Here is a 19,137-nt window from a genome sequence, read left to right as displayed (position 1 = left end):
AAAGTGATCGATGTTGGAGCACGCCGGTGCATTTTCCATAGCACGGCACTCGTCAACTAATTCCTCGTATCGATTCGCAAATAGACAAAAAAGGAAGCTGAGGTTCGATCGAAGCTGTCATTTAGGTCACGTCTCAAAAAGAAAAAAAACGCACACAGTGTGGAAAACAGGAACAGCTTGATACAGCCTCTTGCGTAAGAACAAGCGCGTAGTTGTTGCCAGGGCAATGAAATATTAAAAGCGTATGGCGTGCAGGGTGGGGTAAAAAAAAACAGCCGGGGCGTTGATGTCGAAGCACTGTCACGAAGGTGCTGCCTGACACGAGCGTTTTGATTGGTGCGTTCATCGGAATACAGTGCTCCTGTTACTCTTGTTGGAGTTAGTTACTGGTTTGTTTGTTTTTTTGTCGGCCCCTTTCGGAAAGGAAGTGAGGTAGGTTGTTCACTTTGCATCGATAGCACTTAGCTGAGCGGTCGGCCGTATTATCCGATTGAATGTCCCCAGCTAAAAGAGAGGACCGCGATGAACAGAATAATAAACTACTGAGTTTGCCTTAATGCTGACCGGTGGGGAATACGAAAATAGCATTCTATAACGTACACATTTTTCCATGTTCTTTTTTCCAGGTTCTTTGGCTCTCTGTGCGTCAGAGTTGAACTGAAAAGCAATTGTGCGCATACTCGCTGTGCATCTAGACGATCCTGACTCCACGTACACTGAGAATGTTTGCACTGCACAGATACAGTGTTAGCCAACGCAGGTTCAGTGTGAGGTTAAGAGCGTCACATCACACCCTCCTCCCACTGAACGTGGTTTTCTCCTCGGAGTTAAGGCCCCCATTTAATCTATGCAAGTGATGAATGCTTTGTCCAGGCGAAGACAACTCCTCTCGTCGAAACGCTCCGTAGGCACCCTGAGAGTTCTCTCTCCCTTATTGACTTCGTTCTGCCAGGTGGTCAAAGTTAGTCCAGAATCCTCCACTATGACGTCTCTCAGTTCCCGGAACATTAAATCGCTGAATACCCAACGACACTATACCATACCGTACCGTACCGCACCATACCATACCATACCATACCATACCATACCATACCATACCATACCATACCATACCATACCATACCATACCATACCATACCATACCATACCATACCATACCATACCAAAGGCCGTCGCGGTGGCTCAGCGGTTACGCCGCTCGGCTGCTGACCCCAAGGACGCGGGTTCGATCCCGGCCGCAGCGGCTGAATTTCGATGAAGGCGAAATTCTAGAGGCCCGGGTGCTGTGCGATGTCAGTGCACGTTAAAGAACCCCAGGTGGTCGAAATTTCCGGAGCCCTTCACTACGGCGTCCCTCATAGCCTCAGTCGCTTTGGGACGTTAAACCCCAATAAACCAAAACAAACCAACCACACCTTTTAATACACTAATAAGCATCGTGTGTGTGTGCCAAAGACACATCGGTCTAGTGAGGTCGAACGGCTTTAATGCGCGCTACGATTCCCCAAAATAAGCCTCTGTCGACCACCTGACGACACAGAAGCCAGAAATCTACAATGTCAGTTCTACCAGGATTTCTTTTGTTCGGTAAACGACGCCGTTTTCGTGTGTGGCAACCAAAGAAAGGCGCCTCGGCCAAAAGAGTTCGGGTCATATGTCTTCCTCTCGATCTCGTTTACGACACTGTTCAACATTAAAAGGCTTTAAAATGTTAAGGCCAAGGTTCTCCTCGCCATGGCAAACATTTATACACTAAAGGGTACCACAAGGTCACCACGACACTGCTGAAACCCAAATCACATATGGCCTGATCACTTCTGACGAAAGGTGTACATAGAATCCGACACATGGCGTATGCCTGAGGGAATAGCGAACTAAGGTACGAGGAAGGCGGCAGAGAAGTAAGGCCCGTTATTAGCAGAAACCACATAAAGGACCGCACCGGCGTTTTTGTGTACGTGCTCAGGTACTAGTTCCTGTTTAGGGCCCACGGTTCCGCTAATTCATGTTTGCGCTGAGACGACAGTAAGAGGTATAATATCTCCTGCATGCTTTACCGTTTACCGGATATTAATGCATGTATGCAGCCCTAACTATACTATCGATGCGAGATAGCCGCGTAAACGCAGCGTGTCCACATTGAATAGCAAGGAGAAAAATCTATGCCTACGGCAAAAGAGGGTCGTTAGTCCCTAAGTTGTTTACGCTGGAACACTCTCTCGGGTATTTTGGCGTCAGCTGCGCGAGGTGGCTTATGGTGCACGAGCCGTTTTTTCGCTGTTGTTTCGGCCAGCGTCCTCCCGACCTAGGCTAAGCTCGGTAGCGGTGGTTGTGACGCTAGCGCCATCACTTAACGTTGCTGAGGCGCATACTGGTGCCCTCGGTACCCCGCGTTTATATTTCATTTACCCAGGGGCTCAGCATACCCGGGATACTCTTCGCTGTGTTTGTTGGCATAGTTGGTTGAGGATTCCTGCAACTGACCGCCCACCCATCATTTGCGGGTAATGCGCCCTTGAACGCAAGACGTGGTAGCAGTAGGGAAAAAAGAAAAAAAAGTCGACTTCTAGGAAGACGGGTGCCTTTCTCGGCAAGCTGCTCAAAAATTGTTTGCAGAGTGGCCGTCCGATGTGGCAATCTCTGGTCAAAAATATCCTTAGGTAAGGTAGCTGCCATACCAAAATGAATGTAGCATTACTTTGATGCTCTGTGAAGGTCACTAGCACAAAGTTATGAACAATTCATTTTTGCCGATAATGCAGCACAATTACTTCAAAGAAATCTTGAGGATAACGATGGCAGGAGATTTGAGTGATTTTTTCAAATTTTGCGTTCTTCCTTACCTCCTCACAGATTAACGCCTGTTTATTTAAATCTTGTGAGCAGAATTTTTCGCTCTAATGGCCACATAATTTATGCCAGCAACCGTTGAATAGCGCCGCGATGACGTTGGATAAAAAGAATATACGATGGCAGCATGCGAAGAAGTCGACTACCGACAAGGCCGACTAAGAAGACAACTCAGTATTTTCCAGAACTTTAAGTTGATTTAGTCTTTTACTGACTGACCAACGGGCATTGATCTCAGAGCAACTACATCTTTGCGTGAAACAATTCCGCAGCGCTACATGGTCCTTGCTAGAAACTGGGCCTTGCTAAAAACACCGCTTCTGGCATAAAGAGGCAAGAAACAAAGAAAAAAGCAGGCGAGATGTCCTACTCTAACGGCACTATTTATTTGCGCGTCTTGTCTTTTCTAGGAAGCCTTTGATGAGAACTTTTTCTCGCTGAAGTCCCGTGCATGTACTCCCGAAGAACAAGGCATCGAGAAAGAAAACAGACAAGTAGACCTGCGTATATTTGATGCGCTGCTTCGCCTGCTGACATGGAACGAGGCTGCTTTTAGTCTTAGCCTTATAATCGTGAAGAGGAGCAACACTTGCTCGCATAGACGACAGTGAGAACGAAAAAAGCAACAAAAGTGGATGGTGTGAAGCGGTTCGCCAAAGAAACACTGCGAAAAGTTTCAAAGACCTTCTCACCCTTTTCCTCCTGGTTTCTTTAACTGCGATTTTCAGCTTTTCCCCTACGAATGATTCTTCAAACTTCACATTTATGGCGCCATGTTCTCGGCGACCATTCCCTCGACTTCTGGTTGAAAAGCCTTTCTTTGTAGAGAAGTGTGGGATTTCGTTTTACTGAGCTGCTGACGTCGCAAGCGTTGCAGTAAGCCTTCTTGGTTGACACCAGTGTTTCTTTCGTCTTTTCAAAAAGGCCCCTGTCGTTCCAGGTCTCAAGAGTCTTGAATGGCTTCCAACTGTCACGGTAAGCAAGATATAGGGTCTGCGTCGCTAGAAGCCTCGTACGTGGCAACTACTGTTGACGCTGAACTTTGTATACAGCAGTGTGATGAGAAGGCGGATTTCGTAACCAATGGTGGTAGCGCATCTTCTTGAGAGACGTGGTAAAAAACAGCACTTATGCAGAGACTATACGTAGGGACACGTCGGAAGTTGTAAACCGGCGGAGCTTGAGTTGCGCCAATGCTGGACACTCACTGAAGCAATCTCTTGCTTGGGCAAGCTTGGCTGCGTTCTTCAGGTCACGTAAACAGTCTTAAGCGGACACAATGTACTGGACTGAAGCGAATTTCAGCCATTTGCAATTGACCATGCCGCCTTGCGCATTGAGTGCATCACCGTAAAAGTAATCTCAGTCGTGTGTGCAATATCAGCCTTGTGTTTCGCTGGTTCTCCGCTTGAAAAAGCTGATATAAAATATAAAAGAAAATATCAGTAGCAACCTTGCATGCTTGCCTCGATATTAGTAAAGTGAAGAAACCTACGCTGATATTTTACGCCTGTTGTATAGTTATTTAGTACCTTCTGATTGCGACCTGCATTACTGGTATCGCGGCCTTCATGTTTGCATTATTTACGATATTTTTTTTCCTTAGATTCCATCCTCAAAAAGTTCCTGGTAACACGACTAACACCTCACCTTGCCTCCCTAAGATCCATTTTTATGAAATTATGTAAATTACCTAAAGTACCTGCGGACCGCCGGAGCTGACGAGGTTGCCTGAAATTTAAGATAGCATTAATGAAGAATATGCGATGCTGCCATTGCTGCAGAGTGTCATGAGATATTGAAATAACATCTAAAATCACCCAATCTTCACAGTCGCCGTTCGTGAAAGCAGCTCGAATTGTGACACATAAATGACTAACAATCACGCAGAAATTCTGGACAATAGCATCTTTTCAACGAGAAGTTATTTGTGAACAAAATGTTTCCGCATATAGTGAGGTTGCACCTTGACAATCAATATAACCGCAAATACTTCCTCGAGATGTCTGTATTTTGATGCTGTTTGTTGCCAAAATAGCATTCCCATTCCCATTAATATGTTCACAACACTATCTTACAATCTTCTACAGCTGCCTCACAATGAACAGTGATGACAAAAAGGTGGACTTCAACAATATACGGTTGTGCAATTTGATAATTCTGCGAAATGCACGAAATAAATGTTCTCGGAGATATGTAGATTGATAACAAACTTACTGTCCACTATGCTAACATTTCACACGAGCATTCGGCGAAAAGCTGCCCACAGGTACGTTGTTCCTCAGTTAGCTCACGTCCAGCATGCGGTGACCCCATCGACGGACCAGGTAGGCTACTCTGGGCGTACTGAATAAACAGCGCTAAAGACGAGGACGAAGAGCAAACAGGACATGCGCTGACTCGAAACTAACGTTTACTGATGAAAACACCTCCTCCTCGTCTTTAGTGCTGTTTATTCATTATGTCACCGTACCAACTAGCCAACTTCTTTTGCACTCTGGACGCTTCAAAATCATCAACATATACTGCGTTTTTCTGGCGACCATGTTTTGTATGACTTCAAAGCCTGACAAACAATCTCAAGTTCACAAAGCAGCCTGCCGGCAGTTCTGAGCATGAACAAACATTACAAACCTGGTTGGTCGAGAGAGTAGTGGGATATAAAAGCAGTTTCGCTTAAAAGCGACAAGGTGGACAAGTGGAATCTGAAGGCGATCCTCTGAGTCGGAAGCCAGGCAGGATACCTCTACACCGATGAGGAACGGTGGTTCGATGGGATAAAGGGCGACCTTTTACGAGCATCTGACACTGCACAGCAGACGAATTACTTTAAAGTAACGCTGAGTTAATTAGGGTCCGTAATTATCGACACCAAATAATATAGACAGTGATGTGTAGTAAAGAGGTATGTGATGGTAACAGTCGTGCCGATATATGCGAAAGGGCGTGCCAGTGGACCCCCATGCCACCATATTAGGCTTTTAATGCTATGGCGTTATACTCTAAGGTGGACTTAAGTGTCCCCCATATTTTCTCGTTTCTTTTTTAGTTGTTTAGGCGCTTTTTCTGACAAATTATGCACAGCTTTGCTAGCGAACGCTCAAGCGGCGGCTGATTGCTGCTTAGTCTTGCATCATTTAACTATACCTATCTCCCTCGGGTCATAATCAGTCATTTATTCGTACCCCTTCAAGGATAGAAACCGCTCTACGTGGCGAGCTTATCTTATCTTTAACAAACACAGTGCTGTCTCAGCTCAGGCCCACACCGTCGAGCAGACAGTTTTTCTGTGAGCTTCAGTTGCTCTATAATCTCATTGTCCACCGCATCTACGGACGCTGTGCATTGCGTCACAGTTGTCTCCAGAGCACTGACCTGCCACCGACGCCCACGGCAATGTTTGACGCTACTCTTCTCCAATGCTAATCATGTTGCGCTAAATGGAGTCTGCAAACGCCGGCCCAGATCTGAGCGCCTCGGGCAGTGCCAGTAGGTACAGGAACGACGAAAGCTCCCCGCCTAAGTTGGCTTATCTGAACGCGGTGGTCTAACGTTGTTAGACGCCGCATCACGTCGCGTCAGGCGTAGTTGGCGCTTCGCTGATAGGCTTAATATTGCCCTCACGCAAAGCGCGCCGTCACGGGCAGCACATTTCCAGAGGGAACGCTATGCATTGCACTGCAACTTTGAGGCTGGCTTGGCTTGGCTGTTTGCAAGACATTTGCATATGTCCAGTCTGTGGATTGCGAAACACGCGTGATATCTCTCTCCCTGCAAATTTCATGTCCTATTTGCTTGGTGGATCCGTAACTCAGTGCCGGCAGAACTTATTGGGCGTGCACACAAGGTGTAGTTCGTGTGGATGTCTATGCGCATTTGTATGCTACCATGCTAGAATTTGACGCCAGTGGGGCACGGCACGAATGCTGGTCACTGAATGGTGAAATTATGAACTTGCACCTTTTATGTTGAATGCAAGCAAACCAGGGCCCAGAGGGCTTTACAGCACACTTTTCAGCGGACAGTGAAGGAACGGCTGCCTGTATGCTTTAATAAATTAACATGCGGTACCCGTGTTTGCGAAGGTTGATTTTCTTTGCCTTATGAGGAAAGAGCGCATGGATGGATACTTCAACAGCGTGAAAGAGGGAGACAAGAACAAGGCAAGAAAAACGCGGCCGTCTCTCGCCCTGTTGAAGCATCAATTCTAACCAACTCGGCTAGCTTTTTGTCCTCCGCAGGCGTCATGAATGGAAAAGAATGTGTTATTCGCTTTATGCAGCCTAGAGACCACTGCACCACAGCAAAGTATTAACTCACATGTCCTGCTGTCATATGCAAATCACTCGCTGCTAGGTCTGGTCTTCAATGCAAATTTCCGCAACAATAAATCTCTTCAGAGGCTGTTCTCGCACTTAATCACTTGCGTTGCTTGAAAATGTACCTCAGCGTTTTAATAGGATGGATAATTAGGTGCCAATAATTAACTTCTAAACCAAAACTGGAACATATACTCGACAGTCAAGGTGCGGTTTTGAATCAACAGTCAAGGTGCGGCACTGAATCGACAGTCAAGGTGCGGCTCTGGATCGACAGTCAAGGTGCGGCTGTGAACCACTAGAGCAGTACGATTGGTGTTGTATGGGTGTTTCACAGTGGAAATTGAAAATGAATGCACAAAAATCTTCGGCAGTTCAGCCTCCATGAATTTATTTTATCACTAGTTGAGGATTTCAGCAATGCAAGTGCACCTCACACCGGCTAAAATCGAGCTCTATGAATTTGTTAACCGGATATATGCTGGAAATAAAAGCGGGGCGCAACTACTTCAAAAAAGCATTGCTAGCATGCGCAGCATTTTTGGACAACAATTCTGAATATTGAAGAACTGTAAGGGTCTGGTATAAAAATATTGAACACAATGTTCTATTCTCCCGGTATGTATCAAAATCCTTCTTTTACATTGTTTCCATCGCTCGCATCGAGGAAGAAACGCTGCCATAGAAATCAAATGTTGAACGCTTTTGACGATAGCAGAAACGTTAACAGCAAAACAATTCAGGCCTGCTGACGGGAGATCCACGGACGTATTGATTCTTACAGTGAAATCTGGCAATATATGAAAAACCTGCGCTCACAAAGTGTTTCCTGTTCAAAAATAGTTTTGTCCAGAATTGTTGGGTATGGTATATTGAGGCAAGCACGCCGGCTACGAGCCCCGCGCCCCGAACTTCGCTGGCTGCCCTGTGTTTTAAGCAATTTTGAAAGCGATGTTGCTAGCACAGTGAACGACTGAGTATCTCGCGCTTTCCTATTTCACAACCCACTAGAATTGCAGGAAGATTGCAGGAACCTTTTAAAGATTCTGCTGAGAACTGAAGCGACCATATGCGGAACGCATTTGGAATTAAGAGTATCCTATGTGAAAATTCAATGACTTGCCAGCTACACTTCGCTATGGGGGCTAAGGCTGAAAGCAATGGGAAAACGCTCTAGAAAACGGCCAGACATCGACTCGAAGCAAAAAAAAAATCGTGAAAATTGCGACGGAGTGCTTACATGCTAGACTTCTTCCGGATGTAAAAGCTGTACAAATAAACGGTGTAGAAAGCTTTCATAGTGAGACAAGACGAAAGCACAGGCTGTGGGTATACCATTTGGACCACTTGAATCGATCCAGGTGCCTTGCACAAAGAAGATGTCAAGGCGCATTCGCATAATGGTTTTCACAAGATGTAAAAGAACGTTTATAAACATAACGCCCAAAATTACGAAGAGCATCATATCAACTACTTGCTTTGCCAGTTTAAGGAGGCCGCCAGCCAGCGTTTCGACCTAAGACTTTGTCTTAGTTTGAGCATGCCCTCTCGTGGAAACTACCTCGCGGACGTGCAAAATAATGCCGAATTACTTACTCGCCTGCCCGTTCTCTGCCATGGATTTAAACGCCATAACAATCAAGCTTTAAAAACACGATACAATTACGTTTTATATACTCAAACGTTGTAGCAATTTCTCCAGACTGCCTTTAGTTGCATGGTCTCAACAAGGATGAAACATTTGTGGCTCCCTGAAGCCGCTTCGCACTCTGCAGTATGACGCAGCAGCAGAAATGTTTCCCTCACTTTGAATAGCTCCAGAGCGTTGCTCTTACGCACGCAAGCTATTTGTGTTTTTTTTTTGGACATTGAAAGTTATTTATTCTCAAAAAATCCTTCTCAGTGAGAAGACGACGAAAAGAGGTAAAAATTACATCATCCGTTTACTTCTCGTCCTCTTACTCATTAATTTCGTTGACCTGAATAAACTCTAAACTTCGTCCTTGAACAAAAAGAACGCTACGCTTCTTTAGCACCGAATGCGTTCGCCACCTTCACATACACATTAGCTATCGAGAGCCCGTCGTTCCTTTAGCTAACCTCTTTGAACCGGTCGCTTGTACCGACACCGATATGCGATCACAACTGCCCGATCTACAAAATGAACAGTGCGCTGCGTTCGCGTCTGGTACGTTCCGAACGCACTCAAACAAGTGCGCCATCGAAGACGACGTCGTTCGTTTAGCTCTCCCCCTCGTATCCCCTTTTTATTGCACGCCCTTTCCCGGCGCTGCAGCCGCCGGTCACTTATCTTCATTGTCTGAGGGGCTCGTTTACGACCGTGCCGGATGAGTAGAGAAGAGGAGAAGGCGGCAAAACCCGGCCTGCGTTCCGGCGTTGGTTCACAGGCGGCGCTGTTTTGCCTAACGCGCCGCCGCTGGATGGCGTCCCCGGCTACAAATTACGCCGCAATGTCCCTTGAAGCCCTGCGCTGAAAGAGCGCCTGCTGCAGCGCTCGCCGTGTTACCAACCTGCTGCTCTGGCGGAGGTAATTCTAGACGCTCGTTTCTTTCGAACACGCTATAGCATATACGCCGAGCAGTCGCTGCTGCTGCGGAGCTCCAGCTGAATATCTGGCGAGAACGGCGCTTGGTCTGTGTAGTTCTGGTTTTTACAGTTAAAAGCATTGCAAGCGATTTTTTTTATGGCGCATAAGGAATCGCCATGCGGCGGTCGTAACCCAAAATTCAAACCTTCACCTGCTGCTGTGATACAGTGTTATCAATGGTAACCTGGGCAATTAGGGGCTTTGATTTCCGGGGAATTCGTGGACTTTGCGCGATATACAGCATCTGTTCTGAAAGTAGTAGGACTGGTTTTTTCCTGGGCGAACGGGCGGACGAGAGGTGGTCTGCGTGTGCAGGATCGTTGAAGGGGGATATTGGGAATGCTGGGGAAAATCGGCAGTCGGCTCTCGGCCGTTGAAGAGAGGAGGTTGCTTGCACTGTGAACCCCTGTCGAAACGTCTCGTCACGCAGAATCGTCGAGCGTTTACTGGATCAGCGATACGCGATCAAATTTTGAGTAAATCTTTCTAAACCGGGCAAAGAGACTCACAACATGATTAAGGAGGCCTACGGTGACGCTTCCATGGGTAGATAAGGTGTTTTTTGAGTGGCACAAGCTTTTCCGAGAAGGTAAGGAAAGAGTGAAGGAAGACGACCGCTCCAGACGCCCTTCTGCCAGCAAGACCAACGAGAATGTGTAGCGAGTGAAACATTTACTTAACAGTGATCGTAGAATGAGTATCAGAAGATTGCTGATGACTTCAGCATTCCTCAAACCCAAGTTTTTGAGATCGTGACAGAAAACTTATCCATGAGGAAATCGTGCGCGAAGTTGGTGCCGGGAGTGTTGTCAGAGGAGGAAAAGGCCAACCGGTAGGATCTTCTTCATCATGTGAATGAGGACCCCGATTTTTTGCCCAGCACAAGGCGGCAACGCTGCCTCAGCCCCCCTACAGCCCCGACTTGGCCCCGCCAGACTTTTTTCTATTCCCGAGAATAAAATCTACGCTCGAGAGAAAACATCACGGATCGGTAGAGGTGGTTCAACAGGCCGTGACGAGGGAGCTAAACAGCATTCCAGTCCAGGCGTTCTTGGAGGCGTACGAAAACTGGAAACTCATTGGCAGCAGCGTGTAGGTGCGGAAGGGTGCTACCTTGAAAAATTGTAATCGTTTGTACTATTCTCTTGAATAAATTTCGTTTTAAAAAATGAGTCCTACTACTTTCAGAACAGACCATGTATACCAGCTACCATCGTAATGTTTAGGCGGAGTGCGATGTGGGAGCCGTCGTAAGGACTTCGATACGCCTGTCACAGTCATCTCTCAACCAGGTGCGATGGTATTACTAATAGTAATAGGCCGCCGCGGTGACTCAGTTGTTATAGCGCTCGGCTGCTGACCCGAAAGAGGAGGGTTCGAACCCGGCCGAGGCGGTCGTATTTCGATGAAGGCGAAATTCTAGAGGCCCGTGTACTGTGCGATATCAGTGTACGTTAAAGAACCCCAGGTGGTCGAAATTTCCGGAGCCCTTCACTACGGCGTCCCTCATAGTTTGAGTCGCTCTGGACGTTAAACAACTATAAACCAGTAATAGTAATAGCAGTAGCAATAGTATTTGCAGTAGTAGTAGTAGTAGGTAGCAGTAGTAGGTGATCAGGGATACTGCGCAACTCGGAATATAATAACCAGACAGAAGCTCATCTCGGTTATCGTTAGTTATATACTCTAGAACTGGTGAAAGCATTGGGAATTTACGGCCGTATTATTAGTTGCTCCATTGTTGTACTCAGTACTTAACCATTCATTTAACCTTTCACTCTACCTTTAAAGCTGTAGTCAGAAGTGGCTCATGCTCAGAGGCAAATAATACCTCTCTTGTTAGCAGCCTCCAATATGAGGCTGCATGTTTAAATGCCTTCATTTCAGCGCAAGAACAACTGACCTCGTCAGAAGTTAATTTGCATGAACGTATTCATGGATTGCTGAGAATGCCATTTGGGTAAGGATGGAGCCGGGCGCCGCAAAAACCTGCTAAGACTTTCAGAGCTTAATTTCACGTTTCTGTGGCCCGCGTAGTTTTCCCACATTTACACTTTTCAACTAGAGAAGCCTCCTGACCAGGCGCCACCTAGCAACGGTCACAGAAGTTCGTCTCCTCAAGCAATGCGCTTATGGGCTTAACGAGGTGGCGAGAATCCGCCGCGCTGTCTTAATCCGCTGCCAAAAAAAGCTTCGCGATGTGAAATATGCAACCGAGAGAGCGCACTTAGATGATCCGTGCTGTATCGGATTATCGTGCATATTATACGCTGCTTCAGGTTACTCCGGATCGGGAATGGCTAGCTGTTTGAACCTTGAACCGAGTAGCCGTACAAATCCGCTTTAGGCTCTCGAAAGAATTATTAGCTTGCATTGTCGAAGAGAACACTGTATGCGCATAGTACGCAAGGCACTGAGAGCGCGCGCTGATGGTAAAACTAGCAAGGGTAACCTGTGTAGAGTCTGATGCAAGCACAGACTGTCCTAAGAAGGGAATATTTTAGGATGAGTACGCATAATAACGCTGTCGTATGACCACAAAGAAGAGATGTGTACAGTCCTCTCTAGTCCTCGTAGTTTATAAATGGCACGAACTGGTACGTTGCTCTGGGCATTTAGAACGATCATAGTAAGGTAGTCGCAGTATCAGCTGAGCAAACCAAAGATTCCCAGGCATTGAAAGGCCAAGCCTAGCTAACCTGGAGTGGGAAGCACAGGTGACATTTTCCTAGAAGGTTTCTACAAGAAAAGCATAGAAATGGGGTGGTTTGGATACTTTGAGTCCGCCTTAGGAGGAAAGAAAAAAATTGAACTTTTGTACCACATGAGAATGTCGGACTTATCAGGAGGCCAGTGAACTTGGGTCCGATAGCCACCGAGCCACTTAAACAAAAGGCCACCTACACTGTATGCCACTTACTGAAAACGTATAAAAGCAGCAAAAAATTTGCTCCTTTTGCTTAACTGATAGCGTGGCTCACTACAGAAAGGGGGTAAAAATGCAATCAAGGCTCTTTTGATGCATCAGTTAACGTATATTTCATTGTTCCCGAGCTAGCCAACCCCAGTCTAGCCGTCGGCTATGGGTTCAAAAAGTATTTTCGTATTTTGTTTAATCGAAATGTGAAATAAAGTGAAATTCAAAAAACTGATAATCACAAACCGCCACGGTGGCTCAGTAGTTATGGTGCTCGGTTGCTGACTCGAAAGACCCGGGTTCGATACCGGCCGCGGCGGTCGCATTTTCGATGAAGGCGAAATGCTAGAGGCCTTTGTACTGTGCGATGTCAGTGCAAGTTAAAGAACCTAAAGTGGTCAAAATATCGCGGAGAATTCCACTACTGCGTCCCTCATGGCTTGAGTCCCTGTGTGACGTTAAATTCCATAAACCAAACTAAACCAACCGTTAATCACAGTAAGAGTTACCTCGTCTCATGACGCCCTTCAGTTGAGAGCTCAGTCCTAAAGCACAAGAAAGTCTTTTCCCGTAGTAATAGCCAATTACATGCTCCAGCCGACGGTGAATAATGGATTAAATTTTTTAAGTAGTCACTCTACGCTGACCTTTGTCATTCTAGGCTATATTTCTCTTGTGGTGTGGGCCGATGAGATTACGAAGTTTCCGGGGATAACGTGGCCTGAGGTGGCACAGAACAGGGTTAATTGGAGAGATATAGGAAAGGCATTTGTTCTGCAGTAGGCGTAGTCAGGCTGATGACGATGATGGTGATGGTGCCCACACTGACAGTCGAACATGTCTCATGGTACTACATATTATGAACAAATAAACAGCATATTCTTTATGCAGATTTTACATCCTCTATATTGGCTTTCTTTTTATGTGAAGCATACTACTTTAGCTACCACTTCAGCCCTTCACCGTGGTTATGCGCCTCCAAATCACGTGATACATGACGTCACACCACGTGAAACGATGACGTCACGACAGTAGAGAAACGGGGGCCCACCTCGCGCCGTCGCTGTGGTTGTGCGCCTCCAAATCACGTGACACATGACGTCACACCACGTGACACGATGACGTCACGACAGTGGAGAAACGGGGGCCCACCTCGCGCCGTCGCTGTGGTTGTGCGCCTCCAAATCACGTGATACATGACGTCACACCACGTGACCTAATGACGTCACGACAGTGGAGAAACAGGGGCCCACCTCGCGCCGTCGCTGTGGTTGTGCGCCTCCAAATTACGCGACACGATGATGCTTCGCATTCTCCAGGCTTAACCAAGTTAAGCCTCAGCCATTTTTTTTTTTACTCTTAAAATCAATGTCAAGGGAGAAGGGCCATAAGATACCCTGTGCCTGTTACGACGTGAACAATGAACTGGACCCTAAAATGTCCATATCTGTACCTACATCATCCAACTATTCTGTTTTGTTTTCTTTTTCTTCCTATTGCAATGACACTACTGACCACCACCGCAATGCCGGAGTTCTTTTATGCAGCGCTGCCGCTTAGAGTAACGGAGAAATGTTTGCGGGATGGGCATTCACGAAAAGGAAAATTACTTCTGTGAGGCCTCCCCTGTTAGTCCGCTGATAATTTTCGTGTGAATGGCGCAAGCAAGTTTCCTCATAATTCAGTGCGTTTAATTGACCCTGCTTTGCCCTACCAAACAGAAATTAAATTTTTTTCCGCGTACGGCATCTCTCAAACTTTTGTCCGCGACAGTAAATCAAATCAAGGAGAGAACGAGTCATTAGATTCTTAAATAGGGGCTACAATCCGAAAAAAAAACAAACGGGGTGGAATCCCTGGAGGCGAACTGCAAGTGCTTGTAGACAATTTTACACGGCTAGAAATTCTGAACAAAGCCATTTTTGAACGGGAAATCGCTTATGAACACAATTTTTTCATATGATGTCAGGTTTCACTATAACAAATAATACATCCGCATATCTCTTGACAGCAGTGTTGCATTTTTTTTTTCTGCTATTAACGGTTTTGCTGTCGTCAAAAGCGTTTCCCATTGGTTTTCTATGGTATTCTTAACTGTTTGGATGGAAACAGTATAAAAGAAAGATTTTGCTAAATATCAGAAAAATGGAGCATCACCTTCGATATTTCCATGAGAGTATCTTACAATTTTTGAATTTTTAAAATTTTTGGTGCGTCGAGAATGTTGGGCATGTGTAAAAGAAACAAAACATACCACCTCAGAATAGCAACTGCGGGCTATACCACCACCAACAGTTCACGCGATATCACACTGTACACTAGTAATGGTTGCTAACAAAACTGAGTACGGTTTGTCAGAAGCGAGTAGGCCGTTGAAACGTGAAATGAATATGTTGGAGAACTTTACTGACTCTGAAGTTGTTATCCAGGACACTACTCCCGCGTGATGAAAGAAACTGGGACGTCAGTTTACTTCCGCATTTTTCTTTGAACATCCAGAACTGCGCTGTTCTTTATCCCTGATATTTCTTGATGCGAAGTGTGAAAGACAACAACAACAAAAAAAAAACGATTTCGGGGCACTTTTTCTGGTCGAAATTTGTGCGTTTCTCGTCTACCCATTGCGTTTCAAAGAGACAGAAGGTAAGCAACAATTCGAGCTTCCCCGTTTTCGCGCGTGAAGAACAGAATCACTCGGACATCCTCTTCAGAGCGCAGCTCCTCTGGTCTAAAGGCAGCATGTTCGCAAGTATGCGTGGCGAAGTAACTTCGTTATGTGGCCTTTCGCTCAAGATGCGAAAACTTAATTTACTTCTAAATGAAATTACTATCGATATTTTTTTCCTGTCCATTTAGCTTCTTTTCCATAAAGCCAGTACTTTTTACAGCGTTTTTTAACAGTTTAAGGCAGAAAAAATTTAAGAAGAGTGGCACTACCACGCTGCTTTGAATTTTGTAAAAATTGGGAACTCTATTTTCGTTCTGTGCAACGTTTACATCACGCATCCTGAATCGAATCTTCTGAAATACCGTAATACGTAATGGCCTTTCGGCAGGTTGGTCCATGCTCTCTGCGCGAACACTTCTATAGACGCTGCAGCAAATGCTTCCTGTTGCTTTGATGAATGGTTTGCCATTTTCACTATAGTAGATTTGTTGTGACACAAGCTGAAAGGTACTTGCAGAATTTATTACGAAGTGTGCCGTCACAAAAATTACAAGAAAAAAACGTGACAGATCTCACAATCTGTCTGGCTAGTAACAAGTATAGATGCTTTCATTGAGGCATATGTCCACAGACTCTTGTAGTCTGCTTTAAAAGTATCCTTGTGGGGAAATTCTTTGAACGGCACAGTCCTAGTAAATTTCGCTGCACAAGATTCGTGCTGGTCACAAAAATTCAATGCCTGAAAAACAAATTCGAAATGCAAGTTTGAGCTCTCCAAGTAAGATGTCTGGAAATGCAAGTCTGATGATGCCTGTAATGATACTTTTGAGAAGTATTTTTTTTAATAACCTGCTTTTCTTATCTGTAACCCAATGCACCTTCAACGAAGCGTCATATTAGAAATTCATTTTACGAAACTGCAGGCTACATATATTCCGCATGTACTATACGGTTTAAATTGCCTTTGCCGATATATAGGTATTTAAAGAATTTACAGTAAATGAACACAACTGATCATATATTGCCTCCATGTCTGTGTAGTGCCTTATATGGTCGATTCCCGACATGACAAAATCAGTTTTTGTTTCGAAGTGCAGATATCGCGGCTTTTTACTGGCAGTGGTTAATAAAATACCAGGAAGCACAAACGTAGCATGTAGCTTTTTGTGCTATAAGGGCCGCTCACGTAAAGTACGCGAATGACGACAAATCTATGCTTAAAGCTAAGATACGGTGCCTAGATATTTTTGTTGCAGTGCATTCTGTCGAATGTATATGTCTTGAATATTTGTGATTCTTGCATTCTTTCACAATAACATCAGCACATCAACTTTCTCTACTTGCGGAAGTCTGTCTCCAATTTCCAACGTTCCAGAGAAATAACAATAACGCGATGTCTACCTGGCCCCTACGTGGTCTAACCCAAATGTAAGCTCTTCGCAGGTGTGTAGTACATCAGACTTGTTTGTTCCTTGTGTTCTTAGTACTGGTGCAAGTGAATGAACTTGTTGCACCGCTTAGGAAAGCCAACATTTACTATCACACAGCAGCGCGCGTACTTGTTATGCGTGATAGTTCTAGAGCCTTCTCCCTGTCACGTCAGGACGCTTTCCAGAGGGAATACTCCCAGGTTCCATCAGCGATAACGGTGCGGCAGTTTATCTTTCAGAGCTTATCAGATGAACAGCGCAGACAGCGTTGTATTTGTTGGAGATTAATGCAGATTTACACGTCCATCTCAGAAACTAGAGATGGGATCAATTTGAGTATTCCAACACCACAATCAGTGAACTAGTCCATTGAATTATCCGTTTAGGGTGTTTAGCAATGACGATATTTCTTGAATTGCATGAAGACAAAAACCAAACAGGAGTTCCGTTCGTCTAATTTCCTTTAAATGTTCATATGAATGAACAACACGCGTTCATTCATATCTCGCAAACGACCGTTTATAAAACGGTCACCTGCATTTTTTCAGAAATCGAATTTAATTAGGCAGATGCTAGAAGTCACGTCTTTGCCGGTGAATCTTATGATGCTTCTGGTCAGTAGTTCTGAAGTAATGGCCCCATTGACTACAGCTACTAGCAAAAGCCTCTGAAACTATTTTTATCGTGATCGCTCTTGACGTATCTCATAACCGTTCAGTAGTAACATCCCAGAAGAGGTACTGTGAGCACACAAACCGGTGACCAGCTTTCAAACTGTTCTCAACGTCACTGGTAGGATTTATTCCAAGACGCAAAACTTTTCCCCGAGTGGGAGGTCTTATTGCATTTTTTGTCATCAGTGTCGCTACTCCAAAGCAGTTCCCGGACAGATAATACAAATCTTCTCCAGAGAGTACCTAACAACTACCTAAACAGGCGCAACCATGTGGGTGTGTGCCAAAGCAAGTCGCACTGTACGAGGAACAAAGTACTGTTATAACTATTTTGATGAAACTGCCTATCTCTCTGACTAAAGCATTGCTTCTCTCAGTGCACAAGTTGACAAATACGCTTCATTGCATAGCACTGCGAAGCTCTATCAGAGACGCTACAAGACGTACGGGCCGTTACCGCATTGCAGTCAACGTGCATTGAAACCGGAGCCGCGAACACCCAAGCCACTACGGGGAACAACTTCAACCGCTGCAATACACCGAACAGGTGATCAACGGGGCCCTAACAACTTCTTCACCACCAGCAAAAGATAGATAATAAAGCAACGAGTTGCAATAAATAGGCAACAGTGGGTCCTCTGGCCTGTAAGGCGGCAGAAAAGAAAAGCTGCAAGACATCACGGTGCATGCAGTATATTTCATTCTTCTTTTTTTGCACTTACCTTCCCGCTTGACGTTTCCGAGGTTCCTGTTGAGCACGTGTGAAAAGTTGATCAAGTAGGCACCCTGCGCCAGTCCGACGAGAACCACTCCCCACAGGATGAAATGCTGGGTCGCCCTCATCAGCATCATCACCTTGGATACCCGACCTCGAAGGAAGAGCCGGCTCTCTAGACTGTCTCTTCTCTCTTCCACAAGAGAAGACTCTCACCTCGAGACTGGGGCACTCAGTAACAGCAAAACCGCGACTACAACAAGTAGCGCAAAGTCCGGACCGTTGTATGCACCACAACGCAGGAGATGACGGCCAGTCTTACGGGACTCTACAGGCTGACTATGCTGCGTAGTCGGGGCTTCCTGTTTGTCAGTTACCTAGAGAAGACGACGGCGACGGTGTTGCGGGCGTCAAGCTTTTATTACACCCGTTTGCACTTCTTCCAGCCCGCTTCTCTGCGCCTTTTTTTGTGCCGCCCGCGGATGCTTCGACGAGCCTCGGAGGGAGACCTTCGCGGATAAAGTGGCGGTCGGGACAGCCCGCGCTGCTTTTCGATCGCCGGGAAAGAGGGCGCGCTTCTCTGCGGTGCGTCGGCGGTCTGCGGCAGAGTCCAACTCCCCGGGACGGGTCTCGCTGACGCACGCGTTCGCGCGGGGCGCTTTTTGGGCGAGGAAAACGCCCGCGCCGGGCAGAGGCGCGCATGCGCGCTGAGCCGAGTCGACCAATCAGCGCGCAGAGCGCGCGTTCGCTGCATGGCGCGAAGGCGCAACATGGCGGCGCGCCGGTTTGAGCGGGGGAGAGGGTGGTGGCGCGAGAGCTGAAACTGGCGCCACGTAAAAAGAGCGCGAAAAGTCTGTTCGATACCGGGCCTTTCCGAAGCGGGGCGGGAGCCTCTTGTTGCGTTGTTTCTCCTACGTCCCTGTCTAGCTCTGAACGATCTCTTCCCTCTCACTGGC

The 19,137-nt window shown here is 46.1% G+C and overlaps 1 protein-coding gene across 1 annotated transcript in view; it reads right to left on the bottom strand.

Annotated features, from left to right (window-relative positions):
• LOC149330052 (IDLSRF-like peptide) overlaps window positions 1–18,809 on the bottom strand; it is a 180,535-nt gene extending 161,726 nt beyond the window's left edge. The window contains exon 1 of the mRNA XM_089560772.1: window positions 18,189–18,809. Within this exon, the coding sequence (XP_089416898.1) occupies window positions 18,189–18,318 (130 nt within the window). The 5' untranslated portion in view covers window positions 18,319–18,809. The remainder of the gene's footprint in view (window positions 1–18,188) is intronic.
• Between the last annotated feature and the right edge of the window lie 328 nt (window positions 18,810–19,137).

The sequence above is a fragment of the Amblyomma mixtum genome, chromosome 9 (genome assembly GCF_055824585.1).
Source record: "Amblyomma mixtum isolate Tamu chromosome 9, ASM5582458v1, whole genome shotgun sequence".
Taxonomy (NCBI): Eukaryota; Metazoa; Arthropoda; class Arachnida; order Ixodida; family Ixodidae; genus Amblyomma; species Amblyomma mixtum.
This window is presented reverse-complemented; position numbering and strand designations above follow the sequence as displayed.